Source organism: Gigantopelta aegis, chromosome 8 (genome assembly GCF_016097555.1).
Source record: "Gigantopelta aegis isolate Gae_Host chromosome 8, Gae_host_genome, whole genome shotgun sequence".
Lineage (NCBI taxonomy): Eukaryota > Metazoa > Mollusca > Gastropoda > Neomphalida > Peltospiridae > Gigantopelta > Gigantopelta aegis.
Window position 1 is genome coordinate 6,465,546 of NC_054706.1, and position 22,108 is coordinate 6,487,653.

General features: G+C 36.1%; 1 protein-coding gene across 1 annotated transcript in view; it reads right to left on the reverse strand.

The window, feature by feature from the left end:
- LOC121378892 overlaps window positions 1-21,942 on the reverse strand; it is a 158,100-nt gene extending 136,158 nt beyond the window's left edge. Inside the window, exons 1-2 of the mRNA XM_041507255.1 lie at window positions 21,885-21,942; window positions 21,567-21,681 (exon numbers count right to left, since the gene is read on the reverse strand). Coding sequence (XP_041363189.1) covers window positions 21,567-21,681; window positions 21,885-21,908 — 139 coding nt within the window. The 5' untranslated portion in view covers window positions 21,909-21,942. The remainder of the gene's footprint in view (window positions 1-21,566; window positions 21,682-21,884) is intronic.
- Between the last annotated feature and the right edge of the window lie 166 nt (window positions 21,943-22,108).

Below are 22,108 nucleotides of genomic sequence, written 5' to 3' on the forward strand. Positions count from 1 at the left end.
ATATATATATATATATATATATATATATATATATATATATATATATATATATATATACAGGTATATATAACCAGTACCCCTGTAGACGGGTTGAAGCTCAGTGGTAGAGCGCCCGCCTCAGATGTGATGGGTCGCAGGATCGATCCTCATCAATGGCAACCAGTGCCTCACGACTCATAGAGGCCGTGGTATGTGTGATACTGCCTATGGGAATATGCATATAAAACTCTCTGCTTTTTCGATAGACGCATGTGACGACGGTAGCTTCTCTCTGCCTTCCCTATTATTGTACATATGATCTGAACTCCCCAGTCATTATTATACATATATTTCGTATTCCCCATTTATTGTACATGTAATCTGCACTCCTCAATTATTGTACATGTAATCTGCACTCCTCAATTAGTGTACATGTAATCTGCACTCCTCAATTAGTGTACATGTAATCTGCACTCCTCAGTTAGTGTACATGTAATCTGCACTCCTCAATTAGTGTACATGTAATCTGCACTCCTCAATTAGTGTACATGTAATCTGCACTCCTCAATTATTTAGGAGATAAACATACTCTGATTTCATTTTCGAGGAAGGTTATTTTGGATTTAACAGCGCTAAATGCCATTTAAAACCGAACGCGTTAGCGTGAGGTTTTAAATGTAACATTTAGTGGTTTTAAATCCACGATAACCTACCTCGAAAATGAAATCAGAGTATGTTTATCTCAATTCTACCATGGTTAAAACGTATTCAGAGTTAGAACTATTTTAATATGCTGATGGAATAGGAGTGAACAGGCAGGATAGTTCCACTTTGTTTATGTAGATAATGTTGAAATGTCAACATTTGTTGACAGTATAAATACATTATAAATAAATACATACGACCGTAGAACTTGGAACAAGTATTTAATCTTGTCTATTTTATTAACAGATGTAAAGCAAAATCCATAAATAAGAATAAATAACACGTTTGTTTGAAATTTAATAAATCACCCCCACACCCCTCCCAAAAGTCAACCAAGCTGCAACGTTTAATGCAGTCTTAATTCTGAAAATATATTATTTATCACAACATTACTGTCCTCAATTTGAAGAAATTTCAGACATCCCAGCCCTTATATTTCGTGAGATATTCAAAGGCTTGGAAACTGAAGATGATACTTATGATATTCTGTCATTTTCTTTTGCATTTTGTAACAAAACTCTATCGTCTGCTATAACTAGGCTACAGTATTATACAGCTATTTTTCCATTTCTTCTTGTTAAAACTGCAGTTTGTGTACTTACTTTCATTCTTTTATTGTTTTGGCAACTCTGCACACATTTCTTCTTCAAACTAGACTGGATTTATATCAAAAACGTCCTGAAGCGTACCGATGTTAAAGGTGCCCCTTTGTTCGGCTGACATGTTTGTAAATACCGAGTTGTATTCATACGCGAGTAAAGCGGCCTAGTTAAATATTAGGCGGTGTCTTCATGATTAATCACCTAGTATTTAAAGTAACTGGTCAATCAGAATCGAATATTTTCCAAAGTCATGGTATATATATTTCGTATTCCCCATTTATTGTACATGTAATCTGCACTCCCCATTTATTGTACATATAATCTGCACTCCTCAATTATTGTACATGTGATCTGCACTCCTCAGTTATTGTACATGTGATCTGCACTCCTCAGTTATTGCACATGTGATCTGCACTCCTCAATTATTGCACATGTGATCTGCACTCCGCAATTATTGCACATGTGACCTGCACTCCTCGATTATTGCACATGTGATCTGCACTCCGCAATTATTGCACATGTGATCTGCACTCCGCAGTTATTGCACATGTGATCTGCACTCCTCAGTTATTGCACATGTGATATGCACTCCTCAGTTATTGTCCATGTGATCTGCACTCCTCAGTTATTGTCCATGTGATATGCACTCCTCAGTTATTGTCCATGTGATCTGCACTCCTCAGTTATTGCACATGTGGTCTGCACTCCTCAGTTACTGCACATGTGGTCTGCACTCCTCAGTTATTGCACATGTGGTCTGCACTCCTCAGTTACTGCACATGTGGTCTGCACTCCTCAGTTACTGTACATGTAATCTGCACTCCGCAGTTACTGCACATGTAATCTGCACTCCGCAGTTACTGTACATGTAATCTGCACTCCGCAGTTATTGCACATGTAATCTGCACTCCGCAGTTACTGTACATGTAATCTGCACTCCGCAGTTACTGCACATGTAATCTGCACTCCGCAGTTACTGCACATGTAATCTGCACTCCGCAGTTACTGCACATGTAATCTGCACTCCGCAGTTACTGTACATGTAATCTGCACTCCGCAGTTACTGTACATGTAATCTGCACTCCGCAGTTACTGTACATGTCATCTGCACTCCGCAGTTACTGTACATGTGATCTGCACTCCGCAGTCTGTACGCAGTTACTGTACATGTGATCTGCACTCCGCAGTTACTGTACATGTGATCTGCACTCCGCAGTTACTGTACATGTGATCTGCACTCCGCAGTTACTGTACATGTGATCTGCACTCCGCAGTTACTGTACATGTGATCTGCACTCCTCAGTTACTGTCCATGTGATATGCACTCCTCAGTTATTGCACATGTGGTCTGCACTCCTCAGTTATTGCACATGTGGTCTGCACTCCTCAGTTACTGCACATGTGGTCTGCACTCCTCAGTTACTGTACATGTAATCTGCACTCCGCAGTTACTGTACATGTAATCTGCACTCCGCAGTTACTGTACATGTAATCTGCACTCCGCAGTTATTGTACATGTAATCTGCACTCCGCAGTTACTGTACATGTAATCTGCACTCCGCAGTTATTGTACATGTAATCTGCACTCCGCAGTTACTGTACATGTAATCTGCACTCCGCAGTTATTGTACATTCTGGTACAGGCCCCAAGCCAGATTGAGGGGGGCGGGCGGGTCTAAGGTCACGTATATCGTGCTAGGCATGTATGGCCCTACATGAGAAATACACACATCAACACATACATGTATGAACGCAAGTATACACACGCACGCACACACACACGCACATATACGTATTTACAATATTCCCGTATTCGGCTTTTTAAATCTATTAATACATTCTAGTTAGAAAAAAATCTTTAACCTTGTTGAAAAAACCTTTAAAGTTATTTGCATATATTTACGTTGTAAAACTATATCATTTCCAAAATCAACACAAAAAAAAGACCCACACATCATATATATGTTTGTGCTATACACATTTATACGCTATTATCCTATTCCCAAACGTGATAACAACCGCTATGTAAGCATTGTAATGACGTAAAGTGATGACACGGAAGTACAACCATAGCATTTTTAAAATACATGCTGCACTTTTTTCCTTTTTTCTTTCTATATACTCGTAAAAGAAAGTCCAAAATCTATTTACTAGGAATCAATTTTATCTCTTTTTTTTATCCGCCATAATCAAATCCACGATGCTGAAGGTCTCCAGAAACAATATGATTACGTCAGTGTCGCGAAGGATTATGGGAATCGGTTTCAGCTTTACTCAAAAATCCTTTTTTTGTTTGTCGGATATAAAAAAGCATTCCATATTTGAAAAGTAAAGACAAACAAGATTTAGACTGTGATTACACGCAAGTCTCGGTCTTTGTCCAAAAACACGGGGACAGAGTGGGTGTGTCGCTTGGGTTTATTTTAATTTCGTTATATTTATTTCACACCTTTCAGTCATCTGATCTGTAGGCTTACGTCCAGGCGTGGATCCAGGGGGGGTCGAGGAGGTGTGGACTCCCTCCCCCCCCCCCCCCCACGCTCAGGTCAAAAACTGTGTTCACTTATTTCATAGTGTACTGCTAATATACACATTGAATTTAGGTACTTGTGTGTAGACCCCCACCCACCCACCCCTTCCCTCCTGCAAAAATATTCTGAATCCGCGCCTGATGTCCATGGCAGAGGTCAATTGTCAGTGTGTATAAAGGGAGAATACTCGGTATAGAGGCGTAAAAAACTGAGGCGGGCGGTCACTCTGGGTTGGAGTGTCTGTCGGTACTGGAGTCGAACACCCCTACCATGCTTTTAAATCCCGTGGCTTGACCGCTAGCAAGGCCAGTTGTATTTATTTAAAATTTACTTTATCTATTTTTGTTTACAATGCCAGCCTGTGTTAAGTGGTACATGTGTGTTGTGTAACTCGGCGTAAGATGTTCTGTAAGTGTATGTAGACATATAGACACTGTATTACGGTATTACCTTTCTTACAGAATGTTTACATGATAGGCCTAGTTACGGTAAAAGTACGTAGACCATCCAGGCATAAACTGTGTGTGTAATACAGAGTGGAACTAACTTAATATCGATTACGCTACTATATATCTGAAAGCACAGTAGTTTAAGTATTACAGGATAGGACTATACAATTTAAGGGGACATACCCTAGTTTGAAAACACTACGACATATTTTTTACTATTACTTAGATTGTATTGTTTAGGTTATCTATTTCCGTACATTCGAAGTGTTTTGGTCATCCTGGTGTTTTTAATATCACAAAATGCATTTCTTATATTTTACAAAACGCAAATGCGTCTAAAAAGTAACAGTTATGGAGTTTAGTTTTGGTCTATTTTTAGAGGGTATTTCACCATTTCAAAGTCACAGACTCGTGTTTTACCCAATTATAACTTTATCCAAATGTGTTACAGGTTTGTAGATTAATTAAACTTAGTGTACATTTTCATGGGATCAAACTAGGGTCTGTCCACTTAAACCAATGAAAATCTACAATATTTTAAGCTGACACTAGATAGAGATTCGTGGAATCAACTATTTTGACAAATGTCCATTCGATTCTCCACTGTGCAGAGGTATGGTCTTGATCACGGATAACGGGTGGGTTGCTTTCATATTTAATATGTATAAATGCATGAATATTATAGCTTTTTTATTGACACCATTAGAGATCATTGATTTATTAATCATCGGCTATTGGATGTCAAACATTTGGTCATTGTGACTCGTAGTCTCAGAAGAAACCCGCTACATTTTTCGTTTAGCAGCAATGGATCCTCTTTATCCACTTTTCCACATATAATACAACATATATCACGGCTTTTGATATACCAGTCGTGGAGCACTGCATGGAATGAGGGAAAAACAATTAAAGAACAGGTCCATCGATGGTATCCATCCTTCGACAGGTCCATCGAGGGTATCCATCCTTTACACACTCATCTCAGACGAGCGTTTTATCAACAGTTTGATGCTGCCTCTAAATGTAAGAAGTCGTGTATCAGTTGCATCTAATTAAAATGAAAAACTGGCATTACGACGTGTACAAAATTCTCACCGATACTTTTTCCTTTGTACTTAAATAAATACTTGAATACAAAGTTACGGATTTATCAAATAAAATTATATTGTTATTAAAAGACAACATTGACAAAACAAATAGGCCTACATTGGGCCCCGTTATTTGTGTCTAGAAGATATAATTCAGTGTTCTAGTTTTAAAATATTTATAATGTGGAGTTTATTGAATAGTATAAAGTTTTATATAATATATTTAAACGGGACTTTTTCCTTTCGGTTAAAACTCCAACACTGAATCAAGCGAAGCAAAGGTTACATATTTACCTGTATATATGGCGGTCACTGCTCTTTGGTCTAAGAACATCACCAATTATTATGGTTATTAACATGAAAATTTAAACTCGTTAAAATTTTAACTCATTAAATGTGCATACTGAATTTGGCAAGTAACTCTTTCGGGGGGAGAGAGAGAGAGAGAGAGAGAGAGAGAGAGAGAGAGAGAGAGAGAGAGAGAGAGAGAGAGAGAGAGAGAGAGAGAGAGAGAGAGAGAGGCGAATAATCAGAAACGGATTACATACAGGTTCAGCATAGCGATGTTCTCAAAGTATGAATTCTTCCTTACACTACTGGTATCTGACTGATGTCCGAGTTAATTATAACTGGATAGGTTCGCCTAACATTGACGCGGTCACAAGCTCTAGTACGTGATCTTCTGAGTTCACCCACACATCCATGGTGATCCTCCCAAACGAAGCGTAAACCAGCAAGTTTGCATCAAACAATTTAAAATAGTGTTCTAATCATGAAGAAATCTTTGACAGTTTGCCCAGATAAGTTAACTAGATCGCATTTACGATCAGCACATTTGACAGTTTAAAATTAGTCTTCTTATCACCACGAAATCCTTGACAGTTTGCTCATATAGGTTAACTCGAATACGTTTACAATTCAGTAAGCGACAGTGACGAATTGGGGTCCTTTCTGCAATATTACAGTGTAGTGCAGCCATTTAGTCCATTTTATAAATAGTTTTGGTGTTGATTTTATATTCTTCATTGGTTGTACTTTGGTTTTCAGCCATGTCTGTAATTAATTTTTTTCTTTTGGACATTGTTGGAACTACACTTTTTGGCACTTTACATTATATCTACTAAATACAATGTACCATTGAACAAAATGATTGCTGATGCTATTCCATATTTTGAACTTCAGGATACTTTTTCACCTCTTTGGTAAAACTTTTGCAAATTTTTTCATCGTTTTAGATGGTGACGAGTTTGACAGCTGTGGTGGCAATCCTCATAATTATTGCGTTGTCCGTCACATTAACAGTTGGATTGTTACGTTGTGGTAGAAACTGGTGCTCAAACCAGTCAAAACATACTCGTCCTTAATCATCACCTGATGGCAGTCTTTCACGTGATGTTTCGCTTCGATAAGGCCAACATTTACAGGAACCTAGATGTGAACTGATCGGTCGTCTACCTTTACTGGACTGATGATTTCGTTTTTAGAATTTGACTAGCCACATTCTGCTTTTGAGTGATTATTATTAACCCACGAATACTGTCACAATCTAATAATCAGTATCTGTCCTGTCTTGTCAACAGGAACTATTTCTTTAATCATCGGATCGCTGCTCAATTATTTTTCTCTCTAAAAAAAAAAAACACACCCAAAAACCTGATTCGCAAACGTTTAAAAATAAATGGACCCAAATCTATAAATATTCTGGCATTATGAGTTGTGTCACAGATTTCTTTCTCGGTCCGTTTCGCAGCTGTTGGTAACATACAACATTCTTGTATAGCAGCACGTTGGACTACGATTTGTCAAATCTATTGACAATTGGCTTGCGAACCTGTAAAGTTTTGAAATGTGGGGTGGCTCCTATTTTTTTTCTTTTCTTTTTTACCATTCTTGCATTGTGACAAACGTTTACAGCTGACAGTCCAACTGTTCAAGCTAACCTATTTATATTTATTAGCAGTCGTTCTTGTTTCCCAACACTAAAAAGGCAATAAGCTGTGAGTGGGGGTTAAGATACCTTAGGGCATGATTATTGTATGCAGATTTCAAACAAAGCAATATCATTCTGGCACAGAGTTGTTTCATCTGGGTTATGATGTCCATGGACTCCTGAGGGCATTCAAACAAAGGCTTTATGGTGGACATTTGGAGGCTATATATCTACTAGATACATCACTAAATGCATCACTGACCAAAATGATGACTGATGCAATTCCATATTTTGAACTTGTGCATACTTTTTCATCTATAATGAGCTCCTTCCTGTGCTAGTATTAATTTAGTAAACTAATATGGGAGTGGCTGTCCTCTTTTGGTGGTGAAGAAGGATGGCTTGCCTTGTAAAGGATCTCCTCGGGAGTGGCTGTCGTCCTATAGTCTAGGCACTGGTTAAAGATTCATGGAATCAATCACTTGCTAAATTACCGTTCAACTCTGCATTGTGCAGAGATACGGTCTTCATCTTGAAACGGTTTTTGTTCAGATTTACAAGTTTTAATCGCAATATCCTCGTCCCATATTGACACTGCTGGACAACACATATTTATTATACCTCATTGTATATAGTCACAGGGTATCATAAAGCTAATACAGATTTCAGGTTGACATTTTAGCATTTTCATGAATCATATACGGTATAAGCAAAACAGTGCGATTTCGAATAATTTTGATCAGTAAATTAGTAACAATCTGAAAAACAAAACCTTTACAATAACCAAACTTCGTATCCCGCACTAAAGAGAGTGAATAGGAAGTTCTGAAAGGTTAGGGCAGGATATGCTTACGTTTCGCGAACATTTGATAATATCACTAGCTCGATAGTCATTCATGAATTCAAGCCATCACAATTTATAGATATGTCCACGGAGTTCTGAACAGATGCCAATGTATGGAACCAGTGTTGACAGTAGACGTCTTCCTGCGGACAGGTCAGGACTGATGTGTCGTGACAGTCGACCCATGGTAGTTTTCACGACATTGTCATGACGGATTCTGCTTTGTACAGAGATACAACTTTGATTATGATAACGGTCTTGTGCACTGGCTGTTATTATCTCTTTACCGGTCAACAATTAACAAAACGTAGCTTGGCGTTATAATTTTGAAGATTGTGTGTTATGGTTATATGGCGACGTGTGTGTGTGTGTGTGTGTGTGTGTGTGTGTGTGTGTGTGTGTGTGTGTGTGTGTGCGTGCGTGTATGTGTGTGCGTGCGTGCGTCCGTGTGTGTGTGTATGTATATGTGTGTATGTATGTGTGTGTGCGAGTGTGTGTGTGTGTGTGGGTGTGTATCACACTGCGTGTCTCTTTTTGTTTTCTTCTTTTTTGTGAGGGGAGGGTAAAGGGATATAATGTATTTAATTACTTTCTCAGTATTACTTCTTATTAAACAACAGTAATATAATATATATATATGTCTGGAATGTGTGTAATTACTGTTTAAGTATCACTTCTTATTAAACAACAGTAATATAATATATATATATATGTCTGGAATGTGTGTAATTACTGTTTAAGTATCACTTCTTATTAAACAACACTAATGTAATATATATATATGTCTGGAATGTGTGTAATTACTGTTTAAGTATCACTTCTTATTAAACAACACTAATGTAATATATATATATGTCTGGAATGTGTGTAATTACTGTTTAAGTATCACTTCTTATTAAACAACACTAATGTAATATATATGTCTGGAATGTGTGTAATTACTGTTTAAGTATCACTTCTTATTAAACAACACTAATGTATTATATATGTCTGGAATGTGTGTAATTACTGTTTAAGTATCACTTCTTATTAAACAACACTAATGTAATATATATGTCTGAAATGTATTTAATTACTTTCTCAGTATTACTTCTTATTAAACAACAGTAATATAATATATATATATGTCTGGAATGTGTGTAATTACTGTTTAAGTATCACTTCTTATTAAACAACAGTAATATAATATATATATATGTCTCCTTAAATCAAATAAATAAAACTAAATGCCACATGTTGTCTGGCAGATAACAAATATGATTTAACGGCTAGGCCCAACAAATGTGATTACTCAGTCTGTTGTGTACCAACTATTTGTAGCAACTGGGTCTTTCGAATGCAGTTGATATTACAAGATGCGTTCAAATATCGTTAATTGTCACAAAGTATACTACAGACGCATATATTGAGGGACGGTTCGGGGGTTCGACCACCACCACCCAGCTCAAAGCTTCAAAAACAATTAATAATAACAAGCATATGCCTGCATGTGTCATGACTCATACTTGTAGAATATAGTACATTACATTTCAGGACGTCACAGGGGCGGATTATGGCGGGGGAGTTCCCAGTTGCACGGAACACACACACACACACACACACACACACACACACACACACACACACGCTCCGACTGTTTAAGTGTGAATGAAGGCAAGTAACTGTATTAAGTAGCGCTGATGTACGCATCAGTTTGAAACAGTTCACAATAAATAGTCTCTCTCCCTCCCTCCTCTCTCTCTCTCTCTCTCTCTCTCTCTCTCTCTCTCTCTCTCTCTCTCTCTCTCTCTCTCTCTCTCTCTCTCTCTCCCGAAAGAGTTACTTGCCAAATTCAGTATGCATATTTAATGAGTTAAAATTTTAACGAGTTTAAATTTTCATGTTAATAACCATAATAACATATATTTGGCACATGATCACCGGTTATAAAGGAACACATGTTCACCACTTGGCATCACGTCTCATTTCTTTTCATTTTAACTTATTTTCGTGCTTATATCCAATTAAGGTTCAAGCACGCTGTCCTGGGCACACACCTCAGCTATCTGGGCTGTCTGTCCAGGACAGTGGGTTAGCTGTTAGTTGGTTAGTGGTTAGTGACAGAGAAGAGGGTGTAGTGTCTTACACCTACTCATTGAGCCCTAAAGAACTGGCTCTGGTTTGAAGCGAACCCTGTACCTACCAGCCTGTAGTCCGATGTTTAACCAATACGCCACCGAGGCCTGTACACCTCCGTTATCGGGGCTGTCTGTCCAGGACAAATGGTTAGTCGTTAGTGGTTATCGAGAGAGAAGAGGGTGTAGTGGTCTTAAACTACCCATTGAGTCATGAAAACACGTTCTGGGTGGGAGCCGGTACCGGGCTGCGAACCCAGTACCTACCAGCCTTATGTCCGATGGCTTAACCACGACACCACTGAGGCCGGTGGTGGGCCTCACAAAACGTCTCCTAAGTTCAAGGGCCATAACTCTGTAACAAATTGATAAAATCTATTTCGGACAGTTATGGTCCTTGAATAAATTTCAGCTCCTTATGTTGAATCATTGTGGACAAAAAGTCCGGAAAACTATATAATATATATTTAAGGGAGAGATAGACAGACAGAAAGACGGAGACGAAACAAACTCGGGTTGTAACGGCAGGGGACTAATAACCACACATTTCATGTTTTACATAACAAACATCAACTTGTATCATGTATTTTATTTTATTTTATTATATGCCATTCGTAAAATGGGTTGACGGTGCTATAAAAATACATCATAACATGCATCGTGATACAGGAAGCCAACATTATTATTGTTGTTGTTCATATATATTCAGCACATAGATATACATTTGTATATACATGTTTTTCAAAACCTATACGCCGTGGGGGGGGGGGGGGGGGGGGGGGTGCATTTAAAAGGTGTAGAATTTACCAGCAAGTGTCATAAATGCCGGATATTGCATTTCAATGTATCTAGTTTTCAGACATTTTCGTCTCGTGCCACTATATACAAATAACTCACCAAAACCATGGTAAAACTACTACCTTTTGTTTTGGCCGTTGTTGTTGTTGTTGTTGTTGTTGTTGTTGTTGCCGTCGGATTGCTGTTTTTTGTGTTTGTGGGGGTTGGGGCTTTTGGATGGGGTTGGGGTATATGATATGAGATGTTAAAGACATGAAATGGACCGTTGCTACAAGCATATCTGGGGTAGGAATCGTTGTTTTCGTCTATTAGTTTAGTATTATATCCATAGTTGAGTCATGACAGCAGGGAAAATACATATATTATTATTACATAATCATTTTAACAAAGAAACAATAGGTCTATATTATAATACACACATTATATATTTTTAAAATCTTAAAAAGAATGTACAATTGATTTTTTTTCGGAAGGCATAACAATTATTACTAAAAAATATTGACTATTTCAATTTTATAACTTCTTTATAACAGGCATAACAAGTTATTTCGTATTTACATCAATTAAAAAATAAATTACGTATCCTGCCTGCACACACATTTGCAAAACACTTTAAGAATGAATATGACTCCGATCGGAGTTTTACTAAACATCTGGAGAAGTAAAATAACTGTTTCACCGTCGTAAATTTCCAAATGTCAAAAAAAAATTAAAAGTAAATGTCGGCAAATTGAAATACACACGAGAGTTGTCCCCTAATTTAAGAAATAAATGTTATTTCTTCATGTTCATGTTCTTGTTTTGTTGTGGGGTTGGGTGTCTTTTTTTCGTTTTCTTTTTTCTCGGAATTGAAAGCTGTATACGTCAAGCAACGTGTGTTCATTTACTTGATTTTTTTCACTATGCAAATAACTGGAGGAGAATAACATCACTCGGTGAAAACTTGATTTTACCACACATATTGATATTTTTTAATACGAACATGTAGTAAGTATCACAGCCAAGCTCAACCCGTAAAGAATCAATAGTTTCTACTGTTACGTGGCTTAACAGAAAACCAATCTTGACTTTGATTCGGACACAACATGTCGATAATCTGCCACAGCTGGTAGATTAAGAAATATATCTGACGTGTGACTAAAACTGTCTCAATAGAATTAATAAAATAACCATATCACTTTACACGTTTATGTATGTAATTACCTTCTCAGTATCACTTCTTATTAAACAACACTAATGTAATATATATGTCTGGAATGTGTGTAATTACTGTTTAAGTATCACTTCTTATTAAACAACACTAATGTATTATATATGTCTGGAATGTGTGTAATTACTGTTTAAGTATCACTTCTTATTAAACAACACTAATGTAATATATATGTCTGGAATGTGTGTAATTACTGTTTAAGTATCACTTCTTATTAAACAACACTAATGTATTATATATGTCTGGAATGTGTGTAATTACTGTTTAAGTATCACTTCTTATTAAACAACACTAATGTATTATATATGTCTGGAATGTGTGTAATTACTGTTTAAGTATCACTTCTTATTAAACAACACTAATGTAATATATATGTCTGAAATGTATTTAATTACTTTCTCAGTATTACTTCTTATTAAACAACAGTAATATAATATATATATATGTCTGGAATGTGTGTAATTACTGTTTAAGTATCACTTCTTATTAAACAACAGTAATATAATATATATATATGTCTGGAATGTGTGTAATTACTGTTTAAGTATCACTTCTTATTAAACAACACTAATGTAATATATATATATGTCTGGAATGTGTGTAATTACTGTTTAAGTATCACTTCTTATTAAACAACACTAATGTAATATATATGTCTGGAATGTGTGTAATTACTGTTTAAGTATCACTTCTTATTAAACAACACTAATGTATTATATATGTCTGGAATGTGTGTAATTACTGTTTAAGTATCACTTCTTATTAAACAACACTAATGTATTATATATGTCTGGAATGTGTGTAATTACTGTTTAAGTATCACTTCTTATTAAACAACACTAATGTAATATATATGTCTGAAATGTATTTAATTACTTTCTCAGTATTACTTCTTATTAAACAACAGTAATATAATATATATATATGTCTGGAATGTGTGTAATTACTGTTTAAGTATCACTTCTTATTAAACAACAGTAATATAATATATATATATGTCTGGAATGTGTGTAATTACTGTTTAAGTATCACTTCTTATTAAACAACACTAATGTAATATATATGTCTGGAATGTGTGTAATTACTGTTTAAGTATCACTTCTTATTAAACAACACTAATGTATTATATATGTCTGGAATGTGTGTAATTACTGTTTAAGTATCACTTCTTATTAAACAACACTAATGTATTATATATGTCTGGAATGTGTGTAATTACTGTTTAAGTATCACTTCTTATTAAACAACACTAATGTAATATATATGTCTGAAATGTATTTAATTACTTTCTCAGTATTACTTCTTATTAAACAACAGTAATATAATATATATATATGTCTGGAATGTGTGTAATTACTGTTTAAGTATCACTTCTTATTAAACAACAGTAATATAATATATATATATATGTCTGGAATGTGTGTAATTACTGTTTAAGTATCACTTCTTATTAAACAACAGTAATATAATATATATGTCTGGAATGTGTGTAATTACTTTCTCAGTATCACTTCTTATTAAACAACAGTAATATAATATATATGTCTGGAATGTGTGTAATTACTGTTTAAGTAACACTTCTTATTAAACAGTAATATAATATATATGTCTGGAATGTGTGTAATTACTTTCTCAGTATCACTTCTTATTAAAGAATAGTAATGTAATATATATATGTCTGGAATGTGTGTAATTACTGTTTAAGTATCACTTCTTATTAAACAACACTAATGTAATATATATGTCTGAAATGTATTTAATTACTTTCTCAGTATTACTTCTTATTAAACAACAGTAATATAATATGTATGTCTGGAATGTGTGTAATTACTTTCTCAGTATCACTTCTTATTAAACAACAGTAATATAATATATATATGTCTGGAATGTGTGTAATTACTGTTTAAGTATCACTTCTTATTAAACAACAGTAATATAATATATATGTCTGGAATGTGTGTAATTACTTTCTCAGTATCACTTCTTATTAAAGAACAGTAATGTAATATATATATGTCTGGAATGTGTGTAATTACTGTTTAAGTATCACTTCTTATTAAACAACACTAATGTAATATATATGTCTGGAATGTATTTAATTACTTTCTCAGTATCACTTCTTATTAAACAACAGTAATATAATATATATGTCTGGAATGTGTGTAATTACTTTTCTCAGTATCACTTCTTATTAAACAACAGTAATATAATATATATGTCTGGAATGTGTGTAATTACTTTTCTCAGTATCACTTCTTATTAAACAACAGTAATGTAATATATATGTCTGGAATGTGTGTAATTACTTTTCTCAGTATCACTTCTTATTAAACAACACTAATGTAATATGTATGCCTGGAATGTTTGTAATTACTTTTTTCAGTATCACTTGTTATTTATAATATATATTCCTGGGATGATTCAAAATATGAGACACAAAAAGACAGAGATTAGAGTCTGCAGGCTAAGTTTATAGCAAAAATGGTATTCAAATATACACACTGCTTTGTGTTCTCTTAATGGTTTTTAGTAGTAGTAGTAAAGAGTGATATTAAAAACAAATGTGTTGAGTGTGTCGTTGAATAAAACATTTCCTTCCTTCCTTCTAGTAGCTGGGTGGAACGTAGCCAAATGGTAACTCGATCGCCTGATGCCCAGTTGGTCTAGGATCGATCACAGTCTGTGGGCCCATTTGGGCTATTTCTCGTACCACCAGTGCACCACGACTGGTATATCAAAATACGTGGTATGTGCTGTGCTGTCTGTGGCAAAGTGCTACTGGGAAAATGTAACGAGTTTTCTCTAAATCGTACGTGTGAAATTACTAAAAGTTTCACATCCGATAGTTCATATTCTTTAGAGATGTCGTTGCAAAAAATAAACTTCAACTTATTTGAGATATTCGCAGCCTGCCTAAAAACATTTTGGAATTCGTGCGGACAAAGTGACAGTAGAAGAACGGTAAAATGAAAAAATATCGAAATTATGAGGATGCAGTAACTACTAAATTAGTCAATACTTTTCTTAATGTGTAGAGCGCGTTGCTTACCTCTATTTAGCAAATTTAAAATGGCGGGCAAATGTTTTGTGTTGTTTATTTTGTTAATAATGATGCAAGTACTTCAATCAGGATTTAGCGAGTACGGTAGGTTATACATTTTTGGTTTGAGTGTCCATTTGTTGCACTATTTTGAATACCAGCTATATATCGGGTATGTAACAATATTCGGACGTAGAAAGAACCACACATTCTGCAAATTAACAAATGTTACATAGATGTTGTGTTAGAAGATAGATATCTAAAGCATCGTTGTTTTGTCCACTCGTGAAGTAGAGTTCTTTGGTAAAACAGACGGCCTCATGTTACAGTTATCTTCCCATCCGGAAATTTGTCCGCGCAAGTAGTTTGCTGTTTGACTGCGATTATTTCATGGCAGACAGCTATGAAGTGGCAACTATTTGACTGAAGTGACAGGGGAGAGCATGTAGTTTGTAAACATGTGTAACTTGTTGACACTGAAGACTTGTTTGTGGTAATTCCGGCCCATGCAAAACTAGTGCTTTTTGTGTAAAATGGGTGTACACCGGCCTGGTTTAGATCCGATCCGTAAACATTTTACATGCTCATGTACCACGAAGGTTTCGAGCATGTCCACCTAGGGTTCGGCCTCTGGAGGCCAGGGCCCAACCCGGGGTCTGGTTTAGAGGATGTGTTTGTTTAAACCAAGTATGCTGGGAGAAAGAGCTGGACAACAGGGTATGTGTCCCCCAGGCAGACAAAGGTCCATACAAAAATCCATGGACCTGCTGATATTAATAAAAATGTTATAGCCACTAAGGCTATATATAGAAACATATAGCGAAATTAATTGTGGTCTGAGGCCGGACGAGGTAAAAACAAAAACCCTATAAAAGGGGTACAACTCTAATATGAAAATAATGGTTGAAATGTTTAGAGTTACATCCCTTCCGCTGCATTCATTGGTGGTAAACATCGTTGACATTTATGAAACATTGGTTTACGAGATGGTAACGGTCTTGTTAAAATGTCTGGTTGGTCAGATTTGAGGTACATTTAAACCCAAAATGTCTGTATGTGCATGGAGCGACTAAAAGGACATTTGGTATCAGTTTCATGTCTTAAAGAAAAGGAATAGTTTTTAACGAGGCTTCGTCACGTTTTTAAATACAGCTATTTGGTATCGTGCGTATGGCTATTTTCACCAAAGGCCGAAAGAAAGAGATAGGGGAAACCCGCTGCCGTCATATAGGCTACTCCTGCCATTAAAATAGCAAGAAATCGCTTATATGCACTGCCTCGTAGACAAGACAGTACACACCATGACATTTGGTGTATAAGTCGTGCGATAGTTCTTGGGACGGGGAGACAATCCGAGTCCATATAGGGTGATTGATCCTCTGATCCATCGCACCTCGGGCGAGTGTTTTACCGACTGAGATAAATCTCTCTCTCTCTCTCTCTCTCTCTCTCTCTCTCTCTCTCTCTCTCTCTCTCTCTCCCTGTCTCCCTCCCTCTCTCTCTCCCACTCCCCCCTCTCTCTCTCTCTCTCCCATTGTCTCTCTCTCCTTCTCTCCTCCCCCTCTCTCCCTCTCTCTGTCTCTTCCTCCCCCTCTCTCCTTTCCACTCCCTCTCTCACCTTCCCTCTCTCTCTCTTTCCCACTCCCTCTCTCACCATCCTTCTCTCTCCCTACCTCTCTCTCCTTTCCACTCCCTCTCTCACCTTCCCTCTCTCTCCCTACCTCTCTCTCTCTCTCTCCTTTCCCACTCCCTCTCTCACCTTCCCTCTCTCTCCCTACCTCTCTCTCCTACATCTCTTGCCTAACTTTCAAATCAAATTAAATTAATCGACCTATAGATTTTATAAAATTTGTGATCTTTGTTAGTTTTGGTGGATTTGCCATGATTGTAATATTTTTTTCAGAACTAATGAATGAAAAGTCCAGAAAATAGAAATTGTCAATTTTAAGCGGCAGCTTTATTTACATTACTTTTTTAAAAGAAATATTCATTACTTAGTTGGTGGAAGCTGTCCCAGAGAACTGCAGTTCTACACTTCAGAAGTACAGAATAAAAAAAAAACCCATCAGGCAACAGACTTGAAAATATTTAAATGTTACCATATAATTTTTAAAGGTTTTTTTAATATAAAGGAAATCATAGTACCAAGTTTCAGAACTAAACTCTACAAGAAGAGAAATTTAAAGTTTTCATTTTAAATTTCACACAATTTTAATAAAACTTCAAACTTTCCGAAATATCTCTCTGTTAGTGTGTGAATACTGCTCCAAATAATCATACTACCAAGTTTCAGAACTCAAAAAAGACGTTTGGAAAGGCTTTCAAATTTCGGAAAGGCTTGGAGTTACCTTTCTTCGGATGACAGCAAGCACCGTTGATATTTGCGAACGATTATATGTGGTCACATCGGTGGCGCAGAGGTTAAGCCATCGGACAACAGGGTGGTAGGTACAGGGTTCGCAGCCCGTTACCGGCTGCAACCCCGAGCGAGTTCTTAAGGGCTCAATGGGTAGGTGTAAGGCCACTACACCATCTTCTCTCTCACTAACCACTAACCAACTAACGACGAACCCACTGTCCTCGACAGACAGCCCAGATAGCTGAGGTGTGTGCCCAGGACAGCGTGCTTGAACCTTAATAGGATAGAAGCACGAAAATAAGTTGAAATGAAATGAAATGAAAATCCACAGTGCTTTTGATTGCTGTATTTAGTTTCACACTAATTGGTCTTATTGAAAGCCTTTCCTTAACCGAAGACTCGGTAAATGCTGTATTTAGTTTCACACTAATTGGTCTTATTGAAAGCCTTTCCTTAACCGAAGACTCAGTAAATGCTGTATTTAGTTTCACACTAATTGGTCTTATTGAAAGCCCTTTCTTAACTAAAGACTAAGTAAATGCATGAATGGCAGGTAATACACTAACAATTAATTGAACACCTATATATGTACATTGGATTTGAATATAGTTGTAAATGTTACACTGTGACAATATTTTAATTATAAAGCATTATACGGAAAATACATTTGGAATGACCTTTGACCGATTTTTTAATTTTCGCTTAACCGTTAGAATAAATAAATAAATCCGTGCTTACATAATTATTTTAGACAAATATTGAGGTACTGACGAGTTTCGATTCTAGACCGACCGTGCACCACTGGCTACGTCTCGTTCCTGAAAATTTATAGGTGTATCTTTTAGAGTGTTTTTTGTGAATAGTTCTTTTTTCTTCTTTTTTTAAATGGTACTTTCATTTTCTGGGGCAGTCTTCACAAACTAATAGAGAAATATTTTGGAATTTAAATGTTTTGTTTACATTTTTAAATATAAATTAAAATTTGACATTAGGTGGTCTTGACAAAATTGAAAATTAAATAGCGTAGCTCTATAGAACGATATGTATCTTGTTTTAACACCACGACTGCACCACGACTGGTATATCAAAGGCCGTGATATGTGCTATCATGTCTGTGGGGTGGTGCATATAAAAGATCCCTTGCTGCTAATGGAAAAATGAAGCGAGTTTCCTCTCTAGGACTATAAGTCAAAATTAACAAACAGCCGACGATTAACAAATCAATGTGTTCTAGTGGTGTCGTTAAACAAAACAAACTAACTTTAACAAAGGAACGCCACGGTTATTAGGCCTATTGACTTGAATTATAGGCTAGTTTATTTTTGTCACTATGTAAGCTTATGGCAGAATAGGGTTTCGTTTATTTTACTCATTATGTAAGGCCAGGATAGTATGTGTCGTGTAGGGTGGGGTGGGTATGTGTATGTAATATGCTACCCTTTTACTACCTATTTAATCTGGCACTGCATGCATCAGATTTCGTATATTTTCCATGTACCTGTGTTTTCTGCTATATTTAATAATAATGATCTAAAACTTTTAAGAAGGAGAAATTATCATCTTTGTCATTATGCCATGCGGTAGAATTCGTTATATAATCAATTTAGAAAAACATGCATGCCGCACGAAAAACGCAAGACGCAAACCGCACGTAAAAGCCACTTTATACTTTTAAAAAAACTCCAAAGGCACATACATGCGATCCGACTGTTGCGTCTGCGACTTGCGTTCTGGGCATATAAACCATATACGATTACTTTATTGCGGCTGGCCGCATACGTTTTGTAGACACACGCATCTCACACATCCAGTCTACACGCTCTCATTGAAACTGTTGTATTCCCATTTATTTATTGTTTTGCTGGACCGTACGCACGCGCCGCATCCAGTCTATATAAACATCTATGGTAGTCCTGGTTTTTGTTGTTCCTCTCTCTCTCTCTCTCTCTCTCTCTCTCTCTCTCTCTCTCTCTCTCTCTCTCTCTCTCCGCGTCTCTCTCTCTCTCTCTCTCTCTCTCTCTCTCTCTCTCTCTCTCTCCGCACCCCCCCCCCCTCTCTCTCTCTCTCTCTGTTTCTCTTTTCAAAACAAAAAGATCCGTTCCTCAATAATAAGGGTGGGCGGCTTTAAAACCATAACAATATAATGTAAGTTCGATTTTGTTATATACATGGCGCCTGCCAATCTAATTAAAATTAGCTCCACTATTACATGTGGATCTAACAGCAGCCAGTTGGAGCTCATGTCCACGCCATATCATAATAAATAAAAATGTGTTGTGTGTTGTTAAATAGAATATTTCTTTTTTCCATCCTTTAAGGGTTTAATTTACGAATTAGCATATTAATTCTATCAGTCATTTCTTTTTATAGCTCGATATCAGAACTAAATATATATATAAGCGCCATGTCAGGTATAGGGAATCGATTGTTTTGTCATTGTTCTCGGAACATGTAAAAATCAGATTGAAAACAAATATAAGTGAAAACACTTTCGTGTTGCATACTTAAATGCATCTTTTTTATTATACTGTCTACTTTGGGTACAGGCCCGTATAAACCGTGTGGATATGTGCCACCTCTCTCTCACACACACACACCCACCCTCAAGTGTTCAGTATTTAGTACTTTTTGTTATACAACTTATTATAAGGCCTAAAACATGTGTTTCCGGAAAACGAAATAGGTATGGTAGGTTTATCATTTTTATACAGCATTCACCAGTACGATCCAAATAAAATTTATATATGAACTCTTTTTTTCAAATACATTTTGTTCTCTGTATCATGACTGAAAAGGATTCTTGTGAAAACTACTGTTCACGCTGTGCATTATAATTTTGATATTCTCGAGTTTTTACTTAAAATATATTTTATTGCTTTTGAAAAACAAATGGATTAGGCACACATTTTACAACTTATCAGGCCTTTTCCATAATACACACATATCACGACAGTATATATATGTATGCAACTTAAATATGAACAGAAATTAATATTATTGAAAGAGTTAAAGAATGAAAGAAGAAGGAACGAAGAAAAGAAAAGAAACAATAAAAGTTATCTATGTGTTTGATAATCAGACAGCAGGTTTGCTACAATCAAAACACAAACAATCTGATTACGTAGAGGCTGTACAAAAACGATCTTACATTATAATTTACTAATTAAGGAAAACGTTTTTTTTTCATTTATATATATATGTACATGGAAAAACAATATTTCTTTATTGTCTTCTTCACTTAGAATTTTTTTATCATTTAAATCAACTGTAAGTTTATTGGCTGAAATCTTTGCAATGAATTCCATAGAATGTGTCTTTGCCTTTCATATAAAATGCATTCACAGAAAATGTGAAAATTGTTTTCAAAATTATTTCCACAACTACATGAGGAATCAGTCCAACTCGATATAAGTCTGCTTTCAAATCACTGTACCCGTTTCTTGACTTGGTATCCAATTCATTTTCTCTTCTCTTCAGATTTCATTGCTTTTCCAAAAGAAGATTTGTTTTGACAATTTCGACTTTCATCTCGTAGGTTAGTTCACATTTTATTGTCGAATGGATAAATGGCGATTGAAGTAAACTGGTTCTAGCCGAGAGTAAAGAAATATTACAATTTCTCAGCACGTAAGTGACTCTTTCTTCAACTGCTTGTGGGATACTATGTATTGTAACACCAGGAGCCATACATTTTATTATTCAAACATTGTGTACTGCTATTTGATGAACGAGATGCTGTTAGATGAAGATTAGTATCGATAGCAAATAGGACCGTTACACAGTTTTGGTAATCCGCAATATCATTATTATAACGGTTATTTGTAAAATCAACTGATGTGTAGTTGTCAGTCACAAACAAATGTAAAAACTGTCACATGTACCCAACATAAGTAATATTACATTTAACACAAACTTACTTTTGAGAATTTTCATGCTGGTTTTATCCATGGTAGCATCAGCCACAGCTTTGGCAAACATGACACAGTTCGGGTTTCCACTCCGTAGTGCCAGTGACAGAGGTGTTTCTCCATCCTGTAATATAATATGTCTATCATATATGTGTTTCCTCATACCGTGGAATACGTACTTAGATACCATAAGTATTTCCCACACTGTAATATACGTAAATGTATACCATACGATTCCCCGACCCCGTAGTTATCGTATGTTTTCTGTTTTTCGTACTATACATTTATGTGTGTTATACGTTTACCCCTATATCATAGTATACGTACATGTATATCGTATGTGTTCCTCATACCGTGGCATACACTAGACGTAAAGCATAAGGTTTCTCCCACATCGTGGTATACTTTTCCCCCATACTGTAACAGATGTGTGCCATACACCGAGTCGATACTTTCAATCTGAAGTACAGTGACAGGTGGTATGTACATCGACACGGTGTAAACAAAACTGTCAATAGCTAACTCAGACACTCTCGCCCACATTTAAATAA